The sequence below is a fragment of the Panthera leo genome, chromosome A3 (genome assembly GCF_018350215.1).
Source record: "Panthera leo isolate Ple1 chromosome A3, P.leo_Ple1_pat1.1, whole genome shotgun sequence".
NCBI classification, from domain to species: Eukaryota; Metazoa; Chordata; class Mammalia; order Carnivora; family Felidae; genus Panthera; species Panthera leo.
Window position 1 is genome coordinate 102,386,985 of NC_056681.1, and position 27,139 is coordinate 102,414,123.

A 27,139-nucleotide genomic window follows, 5' to 3' on the forward strand; every position below is an offset into this window, starting at 1 on the left:
CATTAACAATACTACCATGTACACATAAACATCTGTTAAGAGGATGGATGTCAGGGTGGATGTCAAGTTCAGTGTTTTTACCAAAAACGAACACACACGACCCCAAAGGGCACAAGGAATCTTCTGGAAGTGGCGTTTATTACCTTGATTACAATCATTTCACAGGTGTATGCATGTGTTCAAACCCATCAGATTGTATACATTAAATACGTGCAGTTTTGTACAACAACTACATTTCAATAGAGCCACCTTTTGTTTTTACTTTAATGGAGATATAAGAAAATATAAAATTACATCTATGGCTTGCATTGTATTTGTATTGGACTGCTCTGCTCTAGCCAGAGAAATGTTTGATGGTCACTGCCTGCTGAAAATAGGATACAAAGAACCTAGGGTTGGAAAGACTTCCCTGTATATCCGTCAACTTACCAGTGTATCATTTTTTGAACATAATGTATTAAAAATCAACTTCAGTAGTTCTTATACTGGATAGACTCAGAAATCCTGAATTCTCAGTTGCTAGGTCTTGGTTGAAAACTCTAACACCCTTGGAAAAACTCCACAGTAACCAAGTAATATCTTCACTAAACTGAAGTTACATCTTATTTTAATCTGATAGTTTTCCTAACCCAAAAGGCCACATCAGGTTAAATGACATCCAATTTCACTTTGATGTTCATAGCTGCCAGTTCGGCTACAAAATACCGGAAAACGTAAGGCACAGAAACGGTGTCAATAGTATCGCTGCGATTACACAAAGTACAGTTGTACTTTCTGTTGCGCATGGCAGACCAAGAAGGCGGTGGCTTCTCCAACAGTGGAGAGAGTAAACTACCACACTCCACGCACACGTGGGCTACCGATCGATCCGAACAGTTGAAGAGGCGGTCATGAAGGAGAAAAGATGTACCGTGGGCTAAAAGAGCATCCCGCTCCATTTCCCCAAAACGGATTCCGCCCTGGACGTTTCTTCCCCCAATAGGCTGGTTAGTGACTTTGTCTCTGGCTCCCGTCGTTCTAACCTGGAATTTGTCTGAGACCATGTGGCGTAAACGTTGATAATAAACCACGCCTATGAAGATGTCTGCTTCCAGTTCTATCCCACTGATGCCACTATACAGCCTCTCGGTGCCATAGAAGTTGTAGCCAGCAGCTTTCAACATCTCACCGAAGTATTCTAAGGCTGAGTTCTCCTCTGAAAAGGTGAAGGGTGTAGCATCGTGGCAGAGACCGTGCAAAGCAGCAGACTTCCCCGCCATGCTCTCAATTAACATACCAATGGTCATGCGGGAGGGAAAACCATGAGGATTGAACAAAATGTCTGGGACCATCCCACTCTCAGAAAATGGCATGTCCTCAGCTGGCCACAACCGGCTCAAGATGCCCTTCTGCCCATGACGACTGGCAAATTTATCTCCGATAGTTGGGTTCCGAGGGACTCTCATCGTGATGCAAATACACTTGAATTTCCCACTGCCGGTGTCATTACTACACACTTTGATGTTATCCACAATGCAATTTTCTTTACTCCTAGGAAAAAATAAGCAGACGGGAGGTCAAACTATGTTCTTTAAACTTACAAAGACACTTAAGTCTTATTGATATAATTAGTGCATCTTATAGGGTATTTGCAAAACTTATTCCTACCTCTACTCTCCAGTACAAATAGAGATGGTGTCCCTACAAGTATTTACGAACAGGGCTACTGATTACATTCACTACACAACTATGCCCATCCGAAAGAACGGTGACAGAGGCAACTGAAAAACTATGATGAGACCTACTGTTGAAACAATTTTCTGGATGTAAAATAAGCTAAGAAATTTTTAATTTTAATAAAAGGCACAGTGAACTTGACATTTTAGCTAGGAAAATTCCTAACAACATGCCTGAGAGAGATGATCAAGTCTGAATAATACAGTTTTGAAATAAATCACAGGTAACTTATCAAACTATGAGACTGACAAGAGAAGTAAAAAAACAAAGGCCATACAGCAGACACAGAACTTTGTCTCATTTAAGAAACGCCAATTCAGTTATGACTGAGTCAGTGACTAAAACCATCACTTCTGTCTTCTCCAGAATTCTCCTGTTAAAAGATAACATTCACTGACCACCAGCAATTTCATTGAGAAACAGCCTTCACAAAGTAGTATTGGGTATCCGAACTTACTTATAGTAGATCACAAAGTTTTCCCCGGTGTTGAGGTTCAAGTAGCCATAATACGGATCTCCATACTGCAACTGTGCTCCGATAAATGGCAAGCCATCATCATCTAACTTCTGCAAAACCCGTGGGTCACCAGGTTTGACTCCGAACACCAGACTATCATCTCCTTGTTTAATTTTTTCAGAGAGATCTATGAATTCAGACTTGTAGACACTTCCATGGGCAAAGCCTCGTTCCCAAGAGGCCTTATTCACAATCTGTGAGGTCAAAAAAATCATTAATTTAAGAGACTGAGGCCAAATGGGGATTTTCAAAATTAAAACTAGTTAGAATTAAAATACTGCGTTTATGATAACTGCCATTCTAATTTTAAAACTCCAAATTTTCCAAGTCACCTACACTAATAAAACCCAGACACTTGTAAATGGCTTAAGACCTGATCATACATAAATATAAATGATAGGGGCACTTTGGTGGCTCAGTCAGTTAAGCATCTGACTCTTGATTTCGGCTCAGGTTGTGATCTCACAGTTCATGAGATCAAGCCCCACATCGGGCTCTGTGCTGATTAAATTAAAACATTAATAAAAAAATTAAAACATTTTTTTTTTAATGTTTGTTTATTTTTGAGAGAAAGAGTATGAGCAGGGGAGGGGCAGAGAGAGAGGGAGACACAGAATCCGAAGCAGGCTCCAGGCTCTGAGCTGTCAGCACAGAGACCGACGTGGGGCTCAAACTCACAGACTGCGAGATCATGACCTGAGCCAAAGTCCGACGCTCAACCGACTGAGCCACCCAGGTGCCCCAAGGCTTGCCATTTTCAACTGAGACTAGGAATTCATCATTTAACAGAACAGAACAGAACAGAACATTTAACAGAACAGAACATTTAACAGAACACATTTAACAGAACAGGACATGAAAATATTCCTTCAGTAATCCCACAGTAAACAAAAAAGTTAAAATGAAAAGAAATGAGGGGTGCCGGGGTGGCTCAGTCAGTTAAGCATCCGACTTCGGCTCTGGTCATGATCTTGCGGTTTGTTGAGTTTGAACCCCGCGTCGGGCTCTGTGCTGACAGCTCAGAGCCTGGAGCCTGTTTCAGATTCTGTGTCTCCTCCTCTCTCTGCCCTTCCCATGCTCATGTTCTGTCTCTGTCTGTCTCTCAATAATATAAACGTTAAAAAAAATTTTTTTTAAAAAAGAAAAGAAATGAAACTACATTCTCTTGGCAGAACTCACCATGGCATCTTCCATATCGTAGCCAGTGTAAGAAATAACAGCAACAATGGCATTTGTCCCAATTGGATAGTTATCCATATCATAATAATCATACATGTATGGTCTCACTAAAGGGCTTTGTGGAGTCTGAAGACGATACAGTTTATTATCTGATCGAGCTTGGTAAGTGAGAAGTGGAAAGCCCATAGTTTGCTTCCCTACAAAGGAAAAAAAACCCTTAGCATCGTTTTCCCCTTGACTATAAAGGTCATATATAAAATTGGTAACAATAAAACATGCATCATCAGGGAATGAATAAATCAATCGTGGTGGTTCTGCTCACTACAGACTAATACACAGCATGAAAATGAAGCAGACCACGTGTATCTATGTAGCCAGACCATGAAAATGATGCTGAGAGGGAAAAAGCACAGAATGACATTTAATATTATACGCTTTAGGTATACATCCCAGATAATTCCACTCCTAGTTTATGGACACGTGTATAATGTAAGAAAAGCATAAAAAGGATGCATATAAATTACAGGATATTACTAGTTGGGGGACAGACGGGATGAAAAGCAGACAGTAACTATTATCTACCTACTTAGATTACTTCCTTACACACACACAGAACACAATGTCAGTATCTGCTAATTCTGGGTGTGGGGTACAGAGGGTAGGGAAGTAAGACTCTTCTTTGTACTACTTCACATTACAGAGAATCAACCTGAAACAAAATGATTTATAAGACCATATGTGTATGCATACATACACAGTGAATTTTAAAATCTAGAAAAGGAGACTTCCAGCTTCCAGTAGGAGAAAGCTACACCTCAGCACATTAAGATCCAGAACAATGCAAAACAAAAAACCACCCCCATCCCCTCCCCAAACACACACAGTATGAAAGCACTGGAGTCAGAAACTGGAGAGGAATTCACACTTGGACAAAAGAAACAGTACAGAGGGAACTACTAGCTTTTTCAGTTTTTAATGTTTTTGCCTGATGGTTCAGTCACTGTAGTGGCTACAACTTAGATAGAAACCTACAGTCTTACCAGCCTACAGAACCAAGGAACAGAGTTCAGAACACAACAGCAACTGGAAAGTAAGGGGGTAGATTTTATAAAGGAAAGAACCATGAAGAGCCTTAAATTCTGCAAATAAACGGAGTCCAAATCCTTGGCGGACTAAACTATGCATGTGACAGATCCAAGCAGGCCACCTGAGGCTAAAAGAACATACTTCAACTGCTGTGTTCAGCTATCTACCAATTAAATCTAAAAACCAATCTTTTTGAAGGACCATAATAGAACTGACAATCTTTAAAACCTATCATTCACGATGTCATGGATACAATCCAGTATTACTAGAAATACAAGGAAATAGGAAAACACAACCCATACTTAAGAAAAATGTAATCAATGCAGATGGATCCTGAGATGACCCAGATGTTAGAATCAGAAGACAGTGATTTTTAAAAACCTGTAATAACAATGCTCAAAAACATAAAGGAAAATATGTTCACAATGAAGACAACAACCTCAGAGAAAATAGAAACTATAAAAAAGAAACAAACAGAAATGCTAGGCTAAAAAACTAAATATCTGACATAGAATGAAAAATCAGTGAAATTAACAATAGATCAACAAAATGATCCAACCCGAAGACGAAAAAAAAAGACAGAAAAGGAGATTATAAACCAATGGCTTACAGAACGATACCTAAAGGTTTAATATACATGACACATAAGTGAAATCTCAGGAGAGGTATGAGAGAATGGGGCAGAAGCAGTGTTTTTACAATTAATGGCAAAAACTACTAATTTAATTACATCTTTTATTTTTTATTTATTTTTTGACAGAGAGAGTGGTAGCAGGGAGAGGGGGTAGGCGGGGGGAGGGAGACAGAGAGAGAGAGAATCTTAAGCAGGCTCCATGTCTAGCAGGGAGCCCAAGGCTGTGGGGCTCATTCTCAGGACCCTGAGATGACCTGAGCCAAAATCAAGAGTTGGATGCATAATTGACTGAGCCACCCAGGCGCCCCGATTAACTCTTTAAAACCAGATTTAAGAAGACCAATACACTCCAAGCACAAAGAACATCATATCTCGGCATATCGTACTCAATCTGCTATGAATCAAATATAAAGTAAAAATCTTAAGGACAGGGGAGGGTGGGGCGCTGGGGGGAGGAACACATTATCTACAAGCAATCAACCATACATGTAACCACTGACTTCTAGTAAAAATGAGAGACCAAGAAGAGACAGTTCCATACCTTTTAAGTGCTGAACAAACTAACTCTCAATTTAGAAATGTACATCTATTTCCTTCAAGTGAAGATCAAACAAAGACATTTTCAGAGAAATAAAAACTAAGAGGATTTGTAGCCAACCACCTAAACTATAAAAAATGCTAAAGGAAGCTTTTCAGGCTCAAGAGATATTACTTGGAGGTATTCAACGGAACACGGAATCATCAGGCAGGAATGAAGAATACTGCAAGTGATAAGATGTGGGTGACTACATGGTTTGTATTCTTCAGAAGTCAAATCACAAGACTTCAAACAAATCCAAATTGACAAACATCGTACAAAATAAATTACCTTTTGGTTCAAAAACATCAATGTCAAAAGTGACAAAGGCTAAGGATCTGTTCTAATTTAAAAGACTAAAGAGACATGACAACTAAATGCAACTTGTTATCCTGGACTAGGTGCTACGCAGAAAAAAAACCTGCCACAAGCCATATTTTTGGGACAATCAGTCAAAATCTGAGTAAGGACTATAAAATAGTATAACAACATCAATGTTAAATTTCCTGATTTAAACGCTTGCCCCTGGTTACGTAAGCGAACATGCTTGCTGTTAGGAAATACACAATGAAATATTTAGGGGTAAAGGGGCATCGTGTCTGTAACTTCCCTTCAAATGGAAAGCAGGGCAGATGAGACAAAATGTTAACAGAATCTAGATAAAGGGTTTATAGGAAATCTTTGTACCATTCTTGCAAGTTTTCTCTGAGTTTGAAAGTATTTCAAAATAAAAAAAGTTACAAGCGCTTTTCTTCTGTGTGAATACCACCACCACTCTCTACTCCCTCTTACCCATCTGGCACTGGTACATGTTCCGAGGACTCTGGTTGTGATCAGAGAAAGGGATGAAGTTGGCGATCACACTCAGCAGGCTGTGAGGGAAGAGCTCCTGGTGGGTGGTAACTCCAGCCAAAACCTCATCCTCGAAGATGGCAATGTTCATGAAGATCTGGAAAAAAGGAAGGGCGAGAAGTTCAAGGCACAAAATAACTGGCTGCTAACATATTAACTCATCTTATCTCTCAGAGTTTAGGACTCAAAGCCTTGAACGAAAACCTTCCCCACTCAACATCATGAACACGGACAGGATCCACTGAGAAGCATGGGGAAGCTTCCAGTTAGAAATATCGCTTACCTGACCCGTGTCACTCTAAATCCACCCTGGTTCAACTGTGGAAGATTGGAAGAAAGAAATTTTTAGGTAGCACAAAGCCCACAGTTTCCCAACTGCAAAGATGGAGGCAAAGGCGGTGAGTGAGTCTAATGGAATGTTCCCACCTCACCACCTGACGCAGAGTCAGGTGCATAGGAGCTGGGCAGGATGGGAAGGCAGGTAACATGACCATCAACCCTCTCTCTCAATAGGTGAGCGGAGGGAGGAAATGTGAAAACGGCTTTGTGTTCATCACAGAGGAGACAGAGGTAAGTTGTGATTTTCTCTCAAACTCCCGATGGTTATCAAACAGCGCTAACATTTTTAAAAAGTAGCAGTGATTAAGTCTTCAGAAGTCATATACCACACGAGTAGGTTCAGGCACCAACACAATGCTTTGTGTACCTGTTCCATAGTTCCAATTAGTTCTTCTTTGCCTAATTCCAAGTTCTGCACAGGCCGCACAAGTCTACAAGGAGTAGTAAACAGGAATAACCCTGGGTATAGACTTGGTTTCCCCGTCATGGGGATAAGGGCCACTTCCATCCAGGGAGGAATTCTTTTTTCTCTCAACACCTGTTTTCAACAAAAAGAGAGTTCAATTAAGAAGTGATGTAGGGGTGGGCACTTGGGGGTCATGATCTCACGATTTGTGGGTTCGAGCCCCCGCGTCGGGCTCTGTGCCGATAGCCTGGAGCCTGCTTCAGATTCTCTCTGTCTCTCTCTGCCCCTCCCCTGCTCATGCTCTGACTCTCTTTCTCTCAACTAAGCCACCAGCCAGACTCCCCTAAATGGATCAAATTCTTAACACAAAGGCCAAAAAAAAACAACAAACAAAAAAAAAACCCAAAAAACCCACACACACAAAACCCCCACAAGTTAACAAAGATAAAACCTGAAATTAATACTGAAAAAGGTTCAAAGTAATAAATCAAAATTCTGCATTCTCTCAAATACCCACTGCTTAACCTAACCAAGAAAAAAAGCTGGAGGGGTGTGTGGGGATGGGGAGGGGGACAAATGTACAGAGTAAGAAATGAAAAAAAAAAAAAAAAAAAACCCAGTGAAACTAAAATTTAAAATCATGGGTCTACTCTAAGAAATCAAGATGAAATGGATAAAATGCAGGTTACCAAAACAGAAGACCCCAACAGAGGTAGAAAGCCTTTTTAAAGATGATCGATTTCCATATTAGAAATAAACGTATCTAGAAACTATCCCCAAAGAAAGCACTAGAGCCAGATGGTTTCACAGGGGAATTCTAGCAGACTTAGGACCAGATAACCCAATTTCTACAAACTGTTCCAGGGCACTGAAAACAAAGGAAAACTTTCTAATTCTTTTTATAAAGCAGAAATGTATCTATTAAGAAAAAAATAAATTTTTACTATTTAACTGGTATTTCTTAAATATTAAGAAAATGATTCACCATGACCAAGTGGGATTTATTCCAGGAATTGAGGGTTCATTATTCATCACTAGTACTAGAGAATGATGATCAGGGAATAAATTAATATAATACACTTAGTATATCGAAAGGAAAATACTACAGATTTCCCCCAGAACACATCAAAGAATGAAATACAGAATTACCGTATGATCCAGCAATTCTAATTCTAGGCATACACGCCAAAGGACTGAAAGCAGGAACTCAAACAGGTACTTGTACATCCATGTTCACAGCAGCATTATTCATGGTAGCCAAAAGGTAGGAGCAACCTGGGCACCTAGGTGGCTCAGTTGGTGAAGCATCTGACTCTTGATTTCGGCTCAGGTTATGATCTCACAGTTTGTGGGATCAGGTCCTGCATTGGGCTCCGTGCTGGAAGCACGGAGCCCGCTTGGAATTTTCTCTCCCTCATTTTTGTCCCTCAGCCCTGTCACTCAAAATAAATAAGCTTAAAAAAAAAACAACAACAACAACAACACAAAAGGTGGAAGCAAGCTAAGTATCCATCAATGAACGAATGGATAAGCAAAATGTGGTAGTATACCCAATGGAATATTCTTCAGTCTTAAAAAAAGGAATGCAATTATTTTTACGTTTATTTATACATGTAATCTTTACAGCCAACGTAAGGTTCAAACTCATGACTGTGACATCAAGAGTCACATGCTCCTCCAACTGAGCCAGCCAGGTGCTCCAAAAAGGAATGAAATTCTGACACAGGCTGCAACAGGAATGAACTTGAAACATTACGCTAAGTGAAATAAGCCAGACACAAAGGGACAAATCCTGTATGATTCCACTTACATGAGGTACCTAGCAAAGTCAAAGTTCACGAAGAAAAGTAGAACAGTGGCAACCAGGGAAGGAGGAAATGGGGAGCTCCTGTTGAATGAGTACAGACTTCCAGTCTGGGATGATGGAAGACTTCAGGAGATGGATAGGGTGGTGGTTGCACAACAACCTGAACATACTTAATGCCACTGGACTAGAAGCTTAAAAATGGTTACAATGGTAAATTTTGTTATATGCATTTATGAACAAAACAAAACCACAGGGACCTCTGGAAAAAGTGAAATCATACAACTTGAGCATCAAAATAAGCAACAGCAACAGAAGACTCATGAAATAAAACAGGCATCTGTAAATCTATGCTGCTGTGAATAAAAAAACAAATAAGTGGAAGAGAAAGGAAAACTCTACCTTACAAAATAGCAACTCACAAACACAGAAGGAATGATAGAGCTAGGAAACAATCACGGGGCAGCCATCACAATAATCATTCCCTCAGGAAAGAATCATCAATGGGAGAGTAAGAATTCTGCAAAGAATTCGCCAACTTGCAGGTAAAAACTTGATGAGGATTTCACATAGCTTCTTCCAAATATCTCTCCACAAATTACTAACTACCCAAAAAATTAGCAACAGCACAGTGCATCAACCTAGAGAACACAACCTTACCGCGATCATAATTAGCATCACTAGCTGCGGGACAAGTCAACATCATGTGCCTCTTTTTTTTTTTTTCATTTTTTAAATGCTTATTTATTTGAGAGAGAAAGAGAAAAAGAGAGAGAGAGAGAGAGAGAGATTGAGAATGAGTGGGGGAGGGGCAGAGAGAGAGACACACACACAGAACCTGAAGCAGGCTCCAGGCTCTGAGCTGTCAGCACAGAGCCTGATGTGGGGCTTGAACTCACAAACCGTGAGATCATGACCTGAGCTAAAGTTGGCCGCTTAACCGACTGAGCCACCCAGGGGCCCCAAGATCATGTGCCTCTTGAAAGGATATCCTGAATTTCATCATCAGAAAGCTACACACCAACATAAATAAAGGATAGCTATACAATAACTGGCCTGTAGTTTTTAAAAAAGTCAAGACACGAAGAGCTGAAGGGCCGTTCAAGATTAAAGGAGACTAAAGAAACATGATAATTACATGTAATACATGATGCTGGACTGGGTCCCAAACCAGGATAGAGAAAAAATTGCGGTGGAAGACATTCCTGAGACAACTGGCATAATCTGAGTGTCAGCTGTGGACTCCACCACCCTAACCTTCCCTGATGTTGAAAAGTGTACTGGGATTATTGAGGAGGAAAAGCCCTTGTTCTCAGGAAGAATGCACTTGATGGTGGCAATCTTCATGGAAAAGGGGATTGGTCTGTATACCATCCTCAAATGGTTCAGAAGAAAAAACTATACAGGTTTATAAAGGGCATACAAACGGATAAAGCATGTGGGGCAAAACCTAACAACTGGTGGATCTAGGTAATGGGCAGATGGGAGTTCTCTGTGGTGTTCGAACACCTTTACATTTAAAATTGTATTGAACAGGGGCACCTGGGTGGCTCAGTCAGTTGAGCGACCGACTTCGGCTCAGGTCATGATCTCACGGTTTGTGAGTTCGAGCCCCGCGTCAGGCTCTGTGCCAACAGCTCGGAGCCTGGAGCCTCCTTCGGATTCTGTGTCTCCTCCTCTCTCTGCCCCTCCCCCACTTGTGCTCTGTCTCTCTCTGTCTCTCAAAAAATAAATAAATGTAAAAAAAAATTTAGAAAAATTATATTGAACAATTTGAAAACTAAAAATACCGAAAACTGAACCAGAGTACAGTTTGAAATAAACCAGAGCACGAACTATAATTCATCCTGTTGCCAAAGAACAATTCTTCAATGCCCATTGTCTCATACCAAAACTCTTGTTAGGAAAATTCCAAATATAAGTTAGTCAAAGAATGTTATTCTACTTTTTTTTTTTTAATGTTTTACTTATTTTTAAAAGAGAGAGACAGAGCACAAGTGGGGAAGGGGCAGAGAGAGAGGGAGACACAGAATCGGGAGCAGGCTCCAAGGCTTTGAACTGTCAGCACGGAGCCCAGTATGGGGCTTGAATTCACGAGCTGTGAGATCATGACCTGAGCCGAAGTTGGATGCTTAACCAACTGAGCCACCCAGGCGCCCACACCTGACTTTTTAAAAACATACTTTCATGGGGCGCCTGGGTGGCTCAGTTGGTTAAGTGTTCGACTCTTGGTTTTGGCTCAGTCATGACCTCACGGTTTGTGAGTTCGAGCCCCACATCAGGCTCTGTGCTGAGAATGCAGAGGCTGCTTGGGATCCTTTCTCTTCCTCTCTGCCCCTCCCCCTCCCTGTGTCTCTCAAAAATAAATAAACTTAAAAAAATTGTTTAATAATAATAAAAAATAAATAAATAGAAATCCACTTTTAAGACCCAGAAGGTAACAGGGTGTGACTTATAACTCGCATATCTTCAACATTACTTGAAATATAAAGGATGTATTTTGAGGCCCCCTGTATGCCACTAGTATTAACAAAACAAAAAAAGTTAAAAATTTGTGAGATTAGCAGACTAGGGCCTCAATGAAACTACCAAAAAAATGCATGCAGGTCAAAGTATCTGTCACTGACCCTAACCTCTGAAGCCAGCACAAGACAAGACTGTGACACTACAGGGGATGTAGAGGCACTTTCGGAATCAGCTTCTGACCTCCAGACCCCCTGGCCAGTCTACGCTGCCCTGGGGCTACCTCGACAACGAGAAAAGGACAGACAACCTAGGAGTAAGGGACAGAACAGTTCACAAAGACACAAGATCACCTTAAAGTGTCGGAGAGAATCTGCAACACCAGGAGCAAGGTCCTTATCCACCCAGCCAACCATGACGCCGTCCAGCAGGACAGGGTAGCACTCGCTGTACGGCCGGTGTGGAGCTCCATCAACTGGAGTGACCCCTGGGGAAGTGAACAGACCAAATGCTCACACCAGAGTGCTTTCTCCTACGTTAAAAAGTCCCTCCAGATAGGCTCGACAACCGCTTCATCATTTTAGAGATCTGGCCTCCAAACCAGAACATTTTTATATTGCTTACATGTTTCTAAGCCCTTTCAGCAAGGATACACAAGAAACTGGTGACTCGGACTGTCTTTGGGGAGAGCAGCTGGGGGACAAGGGTATAAGAGAGGCTTTCCTATGTATATCTTCTATGTTTTGATTAGAACCATGTAAATAGATAAACTTTTCCCCAAAACCTCAACTGCACTTGATCCTCCTTATTTGAGGATTCCACATCTGTGAATTTGCCTACTTGCTAAAATTTATCTGTAACCCCAGCATCAAGACTAGTGGTGCTTTTGTGTTTATTCCAGGACATTCAGCCAAAGCAGAGTTAGCAGCTGTGAGTCCCCCAGAACAAAGGCTCTGTCTCTTATGACATCAGGGTACAGACTACTAGACAACCTCTTTTTAATGGTCTTCCTGCAAACTGACACTGTTTCCTACTTAGAGATGCAGTGGTCGAGTCACCAGATACAGGGAGTGACCCAAAATGTTATTTCTGATATTGCTGAATGTTAATGCATTAACGATAATGCTGAATGCTGGTGTATTTGAAATGTTTTGACATTTTTATTTTTGCAAAAAATAAAATAAAACTATAGCATTTAATTTCTCCCTCACTCATTCTCAAAAAAATGCACCTGACCTACAGACGAGCCAGGAAACCAGCCCGACTCCTGCACAGAAGAGTAAACAGAATTCTTGCAGAATTCTTGCTTAGTTCCCAAAGAAGTATAACTTGACAGTTTGCACCTGTTAAAACCCCCACACCCAAACAAGACTGTTTATCACTGTCCATCACATACCCAAGCTGCAGAGCAAAGCCGGAATAGATGCTGTATACACAAACTGTGTGACGACCTCACACACGGCAGTCAGGTGGTTCATCAGGCCACAGGGCTCCCCATCTGGGGTGTGCACAGGACAAAGGAAACCCCAGGACTCCGGCAGCAGCCTGCGTACTGTGGTGGTCCTCATCTTAGCAAAATCAGCCCCTCTGTGCACACAGCGGAAATGGGAGAGATAGCGTATGAAGTTCAGCTTATCAGCCACAACACAAAGTCCAGAATCTTGCAGGAAGCCAAGACCTTAATAAAACAAAAGTCATTCAAAAACAGGCTAAACTTAAAAAACAAGTGTATTTCGATGTGAGGCTCTGAGGACAAAACCTCAGAGCACAGTAGAAATCAGAGTGAGTTATAAAGTTTATTAGCACTGACGAGTGGGAGGGATTTACAAAATTAGTAGTAAAAAGGCAGTAACCCCTCCCCCCAGATTTCCCAAGTTATATTAGCCCCACTGGTTCCCTCTCTCCTCCTATTACTACCTCCTTTGTGGGAAACGTTAAATGAGTGTGAAACAGCAAGTAACTAAATGGGATTCATCAGAGAGGGATGGAAAATATGTAAGAAGTTGTTAGTCGTAAAAAAAAATCTGCATCGGTACTATCTGTGTAAAAAAAAAAATCAACAGTATTACTTCTGGGCCCTCAATGACTACTTAGGTTTTTCAGGCCTTTCTGATGCACCTGGTTTAGGTGATGCACCCCCACCCCCGCCCCAGACTACTAACGGTTCTTCACAGATCTAAGCTATCTTTAGAATTCTAGAAGGAGGCACAGAGATGCATGTGGTGATAAGAAGTGGATTTAATCGGGGCGCCTGGGTGGCGCAGTCGGTTAAGCGTCCGACTTCAGCCAGGTCACGATCTCGCGGTCCGTGAGTTCGAGCCCCGCGTCAGGCTCTGGGCTGATGGCTCGGAGCCTGGAGCCTGTTTCCGATTCTGTGTTTCCCTCTCTCTCTGCCCCTCCCCCGTTCATGCTCTGTCTCTCTCTGTCCCAAAAATAAATAAAAAACGTTGAAAAAAAAAAAAAAAATTAAAAAAAAAAAAAAAAAAAAAGAAGTGGATTTAAGCTCTACAGATGCCTTGTCTCAAGCCCTTCAGATTGATGCACACTGATGCACACTTGTCAAATTTACAACATGAAATCCGTCTTTAGTGAAAGGGACAAATGCACTTTTTTAAAGGCTTTTCTTTTTTTTTTTTTTTTTAAGTAGGCTTCACACCCAGCACAGAGTTCAACATGGGTCTTGAACTCATGCCCCGAGATCAAGACCTGAGCTGAGATCAAGAGTCTGACGCTTAACCAACTTAACCACCCAGGTGCCCCAAGAGATGAGTTCACTTTTAAAGAGAACCTCTCTCAGCAATATATAAATCCATATTGATCAAATAACTTTAAAACTGTACCTAAAATGAAGTCTGTCTATTTTTATTTTTTAATTTTATTTTTTTAATTTACATCCAAGTTAGTTAGCATGTAGGCAACAATGATTTCAGGAACAGATTCCTTAATGCCCCTTCCCCATTTAGCCCATCCCCCCTCCCACAACCCCTGAAGCCAATCTATTTAATTTCACCTGTTTTAGAACGCAGATTCCCAGTAGCAAGAAGATATTCAAATGGTTTTGTAAGGTCTGTTCCCATATTAAAAATCTTCATCAAATTTTCAGTGTTTATGGACACATTGGCCTTCTGAGCCCTCTTGTCTAGAGCAATTTTTATAGACACTAACCAAGCTTCCATTTTTTCCTGAAATAAAAAAAATTGAAACGATTACATTTAAATTACTCACATTTCATACTTACTCCCACATAATAATCCCATGTCCATAACAAAGGCCCACTAATTTATACATTTGACATGGAGAACGTCTGGTCTATAAGCCTGAAAAACAGTCTTTCCTCACACTATTCCTGTTCAGGCAGAAGCCACAAACTCCTGCATATCAAGGTTTCTCAACCTCAGCACCACTGACATTTTGGCTAGATAGTTCTTTGTAGTGAGGGGCCAGGCCCTGCATGCAGGATATTTAGCGCTACCCCTGGCCCTGACCCACGGGATGGCAGTAGCATCCTGCAAGCTATGACAACCAAAAATGTTTCCAGGCACAGTCAAATGTCCCTTGGAGTGAGGCAAAAACTGCTCCTAGTAAAGATTACCCACATTCACGAAAAGAATCAAAAGTTTGCTCTGGGAGGAAGCGCCTGGGTGGCTCAGTCAGTTGAGTGTCAGAGTCTTGATTTTGGCTCAGGTCATGATCTCAGGGTCGTGGGATCAAGCCCCGCATTGGGCTCTGCTTGAGATTCATTCATTCATTCATTCATTCATTCATTCTCTCTCTCTCCCTCCGCCACCCCCACTCGTGCACACACTCTCTCAAATTAAAAAACAAAATTAAAACAAAAACAAAAATCACGTTTGCTTTGGCTTTAGAAAAGTTTTTCATTAAAATGCTCTCATCAAGTAGTCAGAACAGCTTCAACCCCAGAAACAGGCAACGAGAGCAAAGCTTTAAAGCAGCAGCCACTCTGTTAACAGTAAAAACAACTAAGAAGAGTCCAAGTCCCCAAATGACGCCCAACACACAAGACAGTTGACACTGGTAGGAAAGAGTGACACTCTCTTCTCCTGTAAGTCTGAAGCAAAATGGAAAAGAAGTGAGATAGCAGAGTCAGAAAACAGGAAAGAAAAGCCACAGACCTGAGGACCAGAGACCCAGGCAGCAGCTCTGTGACCTGAGACAGGAGACCAGAGGAATGAGGACCGAAACGGTCTCTCCCTGGTAAGAGGTTTGCCTATTGTCACTTTGTAGTTAACTTGCTAAGGTGAGCAACTAGCATGGGGCACATACTGTAAGCTGGCACTCTGCATATTTATTGAAGCCTCACGACAAACTTTTCTTCAAAGAGCAGTGCATTATAGGACGACCTGGGCCCAATTTATTTCTGTCTTAAGAATTTTCCAGACTTTACAAGGGTAGCAGGTACATAAACTTATTATGAAGACTGAGGTGCCGGCTTGTAATCAAACACACTTCTACGGAGAGACAAACAAACTATCACACTAAGTAGAATAAATGAACATTATAAATAGCCTCCCGTCAGTGCAGGTCAGGTTCTCCTGCCAACTCGCATTTTTGGAGTTCTAGCACTTTTTGACTTCAGAAATGCAGTCGAGTGACTGGAGACCTGTATGTAAGGCCTGCACACAACAGCGCAAGAGAAGTGAGAAGAGGCCTCTAAGAAGCCTTCCTATGAGGTCCCCAGCCTTTCTGGTAAAAGGTTCAGGGGTATAAAGCTGAGCAGACAGTGCCTCTGGCAGGGAGGGCAGACACCACAAAGGATGATGAACAGCGTTCACCAGAGCTGTTCTAAAGTTCAGAGAGGGCAGCTCTTCAGTATCTCTCACTCCCTCACTATTAAGAAGCCCTCAGAACCAAGCACGGAAATCACAGGACACCTCAATCTCCGCTGTGATATTCAGTGAAATGGCTACTGAAGTCTGTAGTTCAGATTATGTCACTGTCCTGTACCTTCCTGAAGATTCTTACTGTGTTCCAGAGTCAGGGGTTCAGAAGCTTAAAACAAAGCTGGTATAAAAGTATGGAAATGTGGGGCGCCCGGGTGGCTCAGTCGGTTAACCATCTGACTTCGGCTCAGGTCATGATCTCACAGTTCGTGAGTACGAGCCCCACGTCTGGCTCTGTGCTGACAGCTGAGAGCCTGGAGCCTGCTTTGGATTCTGCGTCTCCCTCTCTCTCTGCCCCTCTCCTGCTTGCTCTCTCTTTCTCTCTTTCTCTCTCTCTCTCAAAAATAAATAACATTTTAAAAAAAGTATGGAAATCACACACGTTTGGCCAGTTACATGTTATCATTAACGTTATGACCGAGACTTGATGTTGCCTTTAACCTCTTAGAAATATTAAAGAAGTTTCTGAATTTGGTGTAAACTTAAGATCTTGGATTAAATCCCTTACTGCCGAACAAACAAAAAATTAAAAAGGCAGGCTACGTAAAGTGCCGAAACTACAAATTGCAAACACGCAGAAAACAGTGCTGCCGGAAACCGTCTCACCATTCCACAAGAGGGACGACTGGCCCAAGGGTGAAAGCAGCAAGCGTTTACCTTCAGAAACATAAGGAAGAGCTGACCAGGTGTAAGGACTTCTTGATTCACTAAACTGTCAGGATTCTCCTCCATGCACTCTCCTTTGGCTAAAGCAAAGAGCTTCCGGGTCATGAGACAAAGCATGTAAAACTTTTCAGTACTGGATTTCAAGTGGATACAGATGCACTGGCTGTGTCAAAACAGAAAGCGAAGCTGAAAACGACTGAGCTGCTACTAGAACTTGATGTCCTACGAACCCAGGTTCCCGATTCCTGTTTACTTAAAAGTTCATGCTCATTTTTAAAGACAACTGCTTTTCCTCTTTACTGGCAACATTAGCAAAAGGACAGTACATACTCACAGGGTCTAGAGCTGTGCTGGACCACATGGCATGACATGCAGAATGTGGCTATTTAAATGTAAATTAACTACAACTAAATAAAATTAAGAATTCAGTTTCTCAGTGGCACTGGCCATTCGGGTGCTCAACATGTGACCTGTGCCTACATACTACTTTAAACGCTAGTAACTGGGGGCGCCTGGGTGGCTCAGTCGGTTAAGCGGCCGACTTCGGCTCAGGTCATGATCTCGCGGTCCGTGAGTTCGAGCCCCGCGTCGGGCTCTGTGCTGACAGCTCAGAGCCTGGAGCCTGTTTCGGATTCTGTGTCTCCCTCTCTCTCACCCTCCCCCGTTCATGCTCTGTCTCTCTCTGTCTCAAAAATAAATAAACATTAAAAAAAATTTAAAAATAAATAAATAAACGCTAGTAACTGTACATGGTTATATAACAGAGTCCTTGCCTTGGGCAAATAAAGGGACAGGATGCCTACAACTTTCAAATGTTACAGGAAGAAGAATGCTGACCTACGTAAAGAGAAATCAAGAGAGCAAACGTAATAAAAATGGTAACAACTGGTGAATGTGAAGTGTCCACGGTACTATTTTTGCAGCAATTCTGGAAGTCTGGAGTTGTTTCAAAATAAAAGTTTAAAAGCACAATAAAATAAAACGAAACTACTATAGAAAGAAAGGTGTGGATGGCCAGAGGAACAGAGCTGGGCCCTGCTTCCTTAGACCAGAATGCTACCCCCAGGTCCATTCTGATTCCCAGATGACTCATAGCCCTAACTACAACCTCCCGCCCCACAGACAACCGTTTAGGCAAAAGCACGTACTTACTTAAACAGAAACTCTGCAGCCTGTTCATTTGGGTACCAGTCAGGGAGACTGAGCTTCACTCTGAAGCGTTCACCTAGATAATTAAGGACCTGTTTTTGTGTGGAACAACCCTCTTCCGTTACGATCCTTAACATCTGAGAAATGGAGTTCCTAAAGAAAGAGTCCTCCTCTTTGCCTTTGATGAGCTCCTGAAAAATCTGGTAATCAGAGAAGTTGACAAGTGCCTAGAAAAGAAAAAAAAAAAAACAAAAAAAAAAAACAAAAAAACCAAGGTTTTCTTTTTAATCGCTAGTCATAACTAAACAATTTTAGCCATTCTATTTCTCTGAGGAAATTTAGCACTCCACTACTGGCAAATCCAAATGAACTCTCCAAAACAAGGCATGGCTTGTATGGTAAGACAGCAAGATGGCCCCATCATCATCCTTGCCTTCTGGTATTCACAGCCTTGTAGAGTCTCCGCTCACACTAAGTCAGCACTGGCTGTGTGACCAAGACAACATGGTAAAAAAGTTGATGTGTGATTCTCAAGGTCAGGTCCCAAAAGGGACTGTGGCTTTGGCCTCACTCTCCTGGCTAACCCTCTCGGGGAAGACAGCCGCTTCCAGCAGCCTGTGGAAAGGCCCACGTGCACAGGAACCAGGACCTGCTGCCACCAGCCTGCAATGACCTGCCAGCCATGAGTGACCACCTTGGAAGTGGATCCTCCGGCCCTACTGGCCTTCTAAATGACTGCAGCCCCTGCTGACATCTCACCGCTACCTCCAGAGACCTTGAGGCACAAGTGCCCCAAATCCCAGCCACTTCCAAATTCCTGACCACAGAAATAGTGAGAGAGGAATGGTTGTTGATATTTTGAGCCACTGCATTTTGGGTAATTTGTTTTGGAGCAGTGCACAGCTGATACAGCCATCAATTCCACTCGGGAGAACCTATCTACTCTGCACAGAATGTGACCTCCACTGAACCTCTTCATAGCAAAAGAAACACATTCGTTAAGTCACACCTTCAGTGCAAATCCCAAAGGAAGAAAAAACAGTTCTTTCCGGTAAATAAAGTTCAACATAACCGTGCCATTTTCCAGGTAGTGAAGGTTCATGTTGACAGCAGAATGTTCTTCCCTTACACAGTGCATTGAAACTCCTATTGAAACAAAGCAAAAAGTCAAAAACTCAGTAATACTGTAACTGCTTTGATAATTACTTTTTTCCCTAAATTATTTTTAACCCTCTTAAAAATAGAGCCAAATCACTAAGGTTAGCCAAGACTGGCAACCAAAAATGTCTCCAGACCTTGCCAAATCCCCTAGGGCACACAATCTCCCTAGGCTGAAAACCACTACAAGTAACTGAAACTACAAATTTAATGAAACTTCAAAGTTTCCTTGTAGAGCTGGGTCCGTGTGTTATATAACACGTTATATCACGAGCACCTTGCAGAGCCTCATCATACAGCGCTTTATATCCCCTGTACTCTGTGGAATCTGATCAAGAGAAAATGGCTTCATCCAAGAGTCCAAATGGAGAAAAGCAGAATTTTAGATTTTGATTCAGCTTTAAACAAAGACTGGAACGGCATTCCACATCAGTGATGCAAAAGAATAAACGACTAGCCGTTTTGACTTGCTGAGATGCTATTATTCTAGGGATAGTATATATGGTTATCATTAGAGGCTGATTTTTAGCTCAATTATAAAAACAAGTTATTCACTTGCAGGGTTACCAAAGAATGAAAATGCTGTCTTATGAAGCCAGGCTCTGTCACAGTGAGCACTCAGAGGCCAGGTGGCTGTCAGCCAGGGACTCCAAGAGGAATGCCACGGAAGAGGAAACCTACATAGGAGACTTCTGAGGCCCACACCCCCCTCTGGTTGAGTCAGGCCAGCCTTCGTCTCCATAAATAAGAACATCAGTACATGCATTCTTTCTTTCTTTGTTGTTAAATGTTTATTATTTTTCTGAGAGCAGAAGACAGAGGATCCAAAGCAGGCTGACAGCAGAGAGCCCAATATGAGGCTTGAACCCACAAACTGCGAGATTATGACCTGAAATGAAGTCAGATGCTTAACCGACTGAGCCACCCAGGCGACCCATACATGTGTTCTTTCAATGTGAAAAAAATTAAACATAATAAAAGTAGGCTTCCTGCTATAACATGCTTACTAACTTAACAGAAATGCTTACTAGAAAAACAAAACTTTTCTAAAAGAACATTCCAAAGGTCACTACAACTTACCATACTGAGTATAGCCAGGCCCTCTGGTTTTCCATTTTGGTCTTACCATTGCAATGGGGAAATTTCTCCGAGGCATAATTAACATTCGGATGACTTTTTCAATGCCATTGATTATAAAATAGCCTCCCATTTCCTGCCGAACAGATGAATTATAATTTGTTAAACAAAGATACACCGTCAACATGAAGATAACTGCCAGACGCAGTGCAACGTGCAGAAGAGGCACGCAGAGGCAAAAGGGTCTACAGGTCCCCTGGAAACTTCATGGAAACTGTCAGTGTGTGAATTAAGTTCTTCTCTTAAGTGCACTAAAAAGGTTCTAGGGACCTGGCAGAAAAGTATGGAAGGATCAGGATACTTTCCTCTACTAGACAGACTCGAACTAACTTGCCTTTCTGTCCCCCTAAAATGATTTCATGATTTAGTCTTCAAATGATATTTAAAAAAAAGAAAAAAAAAAACCTCTTACTTGAAAGAGATAAGAGATAATAGCCATTTTGCTTCCAGGTGAATATGGTTCCCAAAGAAGTTAAAAAATTTTGACTGTATAAAAACTCTGGAAACCAGAAATTCAGATTAGCTAAAGAGGAAACTGTTTTTCATAGTTCTGGTATCACATTTTTTTTTTTAACTAAAAAAAATGTTTTTCATGCTTGTTTATTTATTTTTGAGAGAGAGAGAGACACAGAGAGAGAAAGAGAGAGAGAGAGACAGAACACGGGCAGGGGAGGGGCAGACAGAGAGGAGAGAGAATCCCAAGCAGGCTCTGCACTGTCAGCACAGTCTGATGTGGGGCTCAAACTCACAAACCGTGAGATCATGACCTGAGCTGAAACCAAGAGGTGGACACTTAACTGACTGAGCCACCCAGGTGCCCCTCTGGTATCACAGTTCTATAATAAATAAAAAGCTACTACACATCGATACTATGAAGCAGGTATATCATGCTGGGTGCTCTATGTTACCAGCCCCGTTAATCCTCATTACAATAAGTGGCACAGTTATTATGCCCAGAAGAGGAAACTGAGGCACAGAAAGATGAAAATTCCCATGGGGCGCCTGGGTGGCTCAGTCGGTTAAGCGTCCGACTTCAGCTCAGGTCACGATCTTGCGGTCCGTGAGTTCGAGCCCCACGTCGGGCTCTGGGCTGATGGCTCAGAGCCTGGAGCCTGCTTCCGATTCTGTGTCTCCCTCTCTCTGCCCCTCCCCCCGTTCACGCTCTGTCTCTCTCTGTCTCAAAAATAAATAAACGTTAAAAACAAAAAATTAAAAAAAAAAAAGACAATTCCCAAAGCCACATAACTGGTAAGTGGAGCACTTGGGTGTCAAACCCAGATCTGACACCATAACCCTCATCCCATCACAAAACAGTCTCCCTACTGCCAGCAGAGTCTATACGTCTTGAGTACTTCAACTCAATACTGCAAAACCACGTATCGCAGATGAAAACCATGCCGAAGGAGAGGTACAGGAAGCAATTCAATATGCTCACAGAATCTTACTGTTGGTAAAGCAAGCATCTCATACGGAAAGTGTATCATGCAGGAAATTAGGGAACAACCTATCAATACTTCCCCCATAATAATAATAGTCTCTGTGTGGCAACTTTTCACACACGGTCTCATCTGAGACTCATTCTGAGCCTACGAAGTATGCAGCACACAAGATACCAAGCCCCATTTTACCTATCCAGAACTTGGAAGCGGAGAAAGAAAAACTGACTCTCACTGGCAAGTTTCTATCTTCTCACTCCCATCTCAGGCCTTTTCTACCATCACCTGGATGCCCGCAATTACCTCTGCTTCTTCATGGTGCTCAATGAGGGCTTTTGGAGGAAGGTTGTATAAGTTGCAAAGCTTAGACTTCACCATGATGGGAACATAGCCAAGAAACTGTTTAATGACTCCTTTTGAGATGCCATTCACTGCCCAGCTGATATCAGCCTAAATGAAAATGAGAGAAGAAAATTACTTAATAATAAACAGAAACTACCTGGATCTACCAAAGCAAGTAAGTATTTTAAAAGAGTAAAGAAGAAGACCATCAGGTAAATGATTTTATCCTTTGGATTTAAAAGATAGGATCTTTAAATGACAGTACCAAGAAAACAGAATTCTGGTAGAAGTTTTATTAGGCACCAGCCTTATTCTCAAAAACGTACAACCTAAGAGTCACACGCTGTCACTTGTACTCACTGTCAACTTGCCCCGGTAGGTACTCCTCCGGCCCCGACATTCTGCGGGATAAATGTTGAGCTCTTTGCAGATGTTTCCTTTTGGAACCATCGGTGGACTGATGACAGCATCCACAATAGTAAGAGAGATCCGCTCATCTTTGAAAGCAAATTCAAAGGGAGGTATAGCCTGAAATACAATCCACACGATGAACTGCTTGCATTTCCAAGGCCCTCTTTCTCCAAGATTCTTCCAAAGCTCTCGTGTTCTACAAGCACTGATGCCCAAAATGCCAAACATGACATATCTAAAAAGACGGTTAAAACTACATCTGGTCTACTCATACCCTCGTTAAGTACCTGCAACTACAATGAACTAATTCAGATTGTGAGTGTCTGCAACACGTCACATTTGTAGCAGGCTCTAGGGTACAGTTGTGTTCAGAACAAAACTGTTCTGTGAACCAAGTGCCTGACTTCTCTATTGTACGTGGTACCTGCAACGTGCACAGCAAGACAAAAGGGACTGCTCCTAACAGGAGAGGATACGGAAACATCCTCCTGATTTAGGACCGGGCACTCTAATGCCATCATTCTTTACGCTGATATTTGTACATTTCATTCCATGGTGGCCTCATGCTGAAACCAGAGCCTCACAGGTGGTGGCCACGGTGGTTCTTCCCGTTGCACAACAGCTGCTTCTCTGCACCACTCCCTGGGGAAGCTCTCCTGTTCCGAGGAAGGGGCATCGCTGAGCTCTCCTACATATTAACTAGGAACAACCTCCTAGCCTTAGCGTTAGAACAAGAATGCCAGAAATGGAGCCAAGAATATAGAGAAGGTTCTCTACCCCCATGTCAGTTCAACTGACCTTGTCTCCATTTTCAAATGTTATCTAAAGCTGGCATTGTTCTAGGATTTAGTATTTTATTCTAACATAAAATTTTCATGTATTTTTTATTTAAGGATGAAGCATCAACTTTCAAAAGGGAGATCAGAAGATTTTCTTTCTCAAGTCGCAGCTACACTATCTCACAATACAATCTTGTTATTTGATATAGTTAAGGTCTATAAAGTTGCCACAAACACTGAATTGTTCTTAGGGGAAAGTTAGGTTCCTGTCTCTGATCACACTTTTGTCAACTGATCAATACATAAGCTTGTTTTATGTACATTTCTACTTAAAGACACCTTACTTAATATATACCGTTTATTCATTAACACTGAACTCACAGCCAACAGCACTAACTCATGACTGAACAAAGGTTATTTAACACATATTTCTCTTAAGGGTACATCACAGCCTTTTTGCACTTAGAACATGAGATAGCACTTCAGCACTATGCTTGAGGGCTATTTTAAAGAGTGAAATCACCAACAAAAAGCACCAGAAGGAGAAAAATTGGACAGATTTAGAAAAGGATACTTGTTTATAGTATGGAACTTGAAACAAGAAATAGAGCATCACCTTGTTGGACCTCAGTTGAAATGGTGCGCACTGGGCAATTCAAAATTTTCACCATTCTGCACATGGTGGTATGTACTGATTTGTGGGCTATGAATAGATTTTAATGAGTAGGCAATTCACAAATACAAATTCCTGAATAATGAGATCGAATGTATTCTGAAAAGATGCCTGTGAGATTTATCAATTTAGACTCACAGAATGAAGAAATACATCCCCCCCCCCCCCCATATTGGGCAAAACTGTAAATAAACCAAAATATGACAAAGGCTATCTTTCCCTTGACTTTATAAATGTTAGTCGTTTACTTTACTGTTTTATGTAACAACATTTTCCATACAGTATTCTGGTACTAATACTAAGTTGCAGCATCACTATCTGTGCTGACCACACTTTCTACATGTACTTAATCAAAATAACTTATCACAAGAGGCTGAATACAGAAGCAGAAATGCAAATCCAGCTGTCTTCTAATAAGCCAGACATTCAAAAGACAGGAAAAATATCATTTACCTATTAATTTTTCTGCTCTAGAAAAAAAAATTTTTTAATGTTTATTTTTGAGAGAGAGACAGAGTGCAAGTTGGGGAGGGGCAGAGAGAGACGGAGACACAGAATCTGAAGCAGGCTCCAGGCTCCAAGCTGTCAGCACAGAGCCCAACGCAGGGCTCGAACTCAAGCTGTGAGATCATGACCTGAGCCCAAGTCGGACGCCCAACTGACTGAGCCACACAGACGCCCCTAGAAAAAAATTTTTTAACCATACCACTGTTTTATTAGGGATTTATTCAGGTTAAGTCTCTAGAAATAAGGGAGTCACTTAGGGGGCACAAAGCTGACGAAGCTTCCTCAGATCTCATAACGAACCACCAGCTTAGCAGGCTCTTTGGCTGTATCACTGCCTCGTTCCACCTACAAATTATTTTAAGGATACTGTTTTGGCCCCACAGACTAGTAGGTGGGGTAGGTTTCCCCAACCCAAAACATGAACAGCATGAAGGCCATGAAGCCCAAGAAGTGCTTACACATGAGATTCCAGGAAACAGGCGTGGGGGGATGTGCCCACACGGTTCCTGATATACATGTCAAGGCCCCAGTGCATCGGTTCACCCCAGTTCAACCTCAGGTCTGGGTGGTCCCAGTCAGACCATGTCCCTCTCCTGTTGCAAGCCATCAGGAAGCTTCCAGTAGTTGCCTTACCCCATGCCATCACCCGGATGTGGTTGGTAGGTAGTCTTCCACCCACATATTATCCTTCTTGGCAATGGCAGCCTGTTCTTCTGGGATCTTGGGATAGGGCCCTGGAGCATGTCCTTGGTAATGTGGGAGGCTCTCTGTGCACCTAATGGCACCAGGGTCCCAGCTGCCCTTTGAGCCTTCAGACTACCAGGACCTGTGCCCTGGTCACTGCCATCTTCACCTTCCCACCCCCCCAATTTTCTTTTAACGTTAATTTATTTCGTGAGAGAGAGAGAGAGAGCGAGCAGGGGAGGAGCAGAGAGAGAGGGAGACTCAGAATCTGAAGCAGGTTCCAGGCTCTGCGCTGTCAGCACAGAGCCGGAAGAGGGGCTCAAACTCACGGACCTCAGATCATGATCTGAGCCGAAGTTGGACGCTTAACTGAGTCACCCAGGCACCCCTCTCCAAAAATATTTTTAATAAAAATGTTAATATATCATTGGTTTATCTTTTAAATGAATTCATACTTTAAAATTTTCTCAATTTTAATTTCTAATAGAGTAAATACTGATAAACAAAGCTCTTTAGGACCCCTCAAAAATTTTAAGAGTGGAAGGGGGTCCTGGGACCAAAAAGTTTGAGAACTTCCAGTCTATGTATTACTGGCACCCTCAGAGCCCACTGCCTGGGAGACGCTGGCGATGCTAACCAAATGAGACCTTCCCCCACCATCTTCATTTGAACTCTGCTACCGTATCCTTTAGATCAATCAAATCACTTAATGTTGAATAAGTGTCACTACTACTCAATCTCGCTTTCAGGCCTCATTTATATCTTCCTCAACACCCACCTAATTCAGAGCAGGTGCCCAGTAGTTTCTCCCTTTAAAGCTAAGAAGAACACCGTGGAAGGATGACCTCACATGTACAGTCTATGTACAAATAGGTTCAGAACCTTTTCAGGTAAGTTTCGGAGAGGTAAAACTTCAGTGACATGAAAGCATGTGCGGTGTGAATGGCACACCCACCATAGCATAGCGCCTTCCTCACTCTCACGCATGCAGGCACTGGCTACAAAACACTAAGGTTCCAACCACAAAGAAATCCAGAAATCACAAATACATCTAGTACTCCCCCAGTCGACTAGACTACAAGTGCCAGGCCCCCCGCCGAGCCTGGCGCGATCTATCTGGGAGGACTATTTGGGATTATACTGTGATCTCCCAGCCATCTCTCTGGGAACCCTACCCAAGGCCACTGCCCCACTTACCCCAGCATCTTGGATCTATCCCGCACCCCTCGCCACACAAGCATCCTCCCACCCACCCCCCTCGTCCAGCCCGCGGGGTCCTTCTCCTGTGCCCGCCTCGAGTTTCGCCTCATCTGGGGCCTCGTCGGAGCAAGTGGCACCGGAGATCGCAGAGCGACTGCAGCCTGGAAGGACGCCGCGCTCACCTGCACCGCGTGGCTGAGGCCCTCGCGCACAGCGTAGTTGAAGGACTCGACATGCGCCCGCGTCAGTTCCTGCAACGCTGGCTTTTGCTGCTCCCGCGGGATCCCATAAGACGGGTCAGTCAAATGCTTTAAGCTGGGCCCCTTGGGCAGGCTCTGCCACCGGCCGGCGGGATCCATGCGTCCTCCTGCACACCGGGCGCCAGCGACGGCTCCGCACGCGCCGGGAAGAACGGCAGGCGCCCCGGTGCCCACGGCCTGCTGGGAAATGTAGTTCTTCTGGTTCCGCCGGCCTTGGCCCTTGGATTTTTCTGCGCCGACTTGAAACCTAAACCTTGGAGTGA

The 27,139-nt window shown here is 42.6% G+C and overlaps 1 protein-coding gene and 1 pseudogene across 1 annotated transcript; both read right to left on the bottom strand.

Moving 5' to 3' along the window:
- Window positions 1-119: 119 nt before the first annotated feature.
- POLR1B (RNA polymerase I subunit B) lies at window positions 120-27,034 on the bottom strand. The gene is made up of 15 exons (XM_042933030.1): window positions 26,799-27,034; window positions 22,723-22,890; window positions 22,324-22,470; window positions 20,528-20,660; window positions 19,299-19,435; window positions 18,293-18,516; window positions 17,132-17,303; window positions 14,584-14,755; window positions 12,970-13,251; window positions 11,927-12,060; window positions 7,268-7,438; window positions 6,502-6,658; window positions 3,413-3,609; window positions 2,174-2,427; window positions 120-1,530 (listed from the first exon to the last, which is right to left on the bottom strand). The coding sequence occupies exons 1-15, from the start codon at window positions 26,973-26,975 to the stop codon at window positions 648-650; spliced, it is 3,408 nt and encodes a 1,135-aa protein (XP_042788964.1). The 5' UTR covers window positions 26,976-27,034; the 3' UTR covers window positions 120-647.
- On the bottom strand, window positions 25,015-25,579 carry LOC122216334 (annotated as a pseudogene).
- Window positions 27,035-27,139: the final 105 nt, after the last annotated feature.

Bases quoted from the DNA above. Each gene is read 5' to 3' on its own strand.
- POLR1B (XM_042933030.1), bottom strand. From the start codon at position 26,975: ATGGATCCCGCCGGCCGGTGGCAGAGCCTGCCCAAGGGGCCCAGCTTA. The intron at 17,304-18,292 runs GTAAGTACGTGC...GTTTTGACACAG, and splicing joins GCTGCAGAGTTTCTGTTTAA to CCAGTGCATCTGTATCCACT. The intron at 13,252-14,583 runs GTGAAATTAAAT...TGTTTTATTAAG, and splicing joins GAATCTGCGTTCTAAAACAG to GTCTTGGCTTCCTGCAAGAT.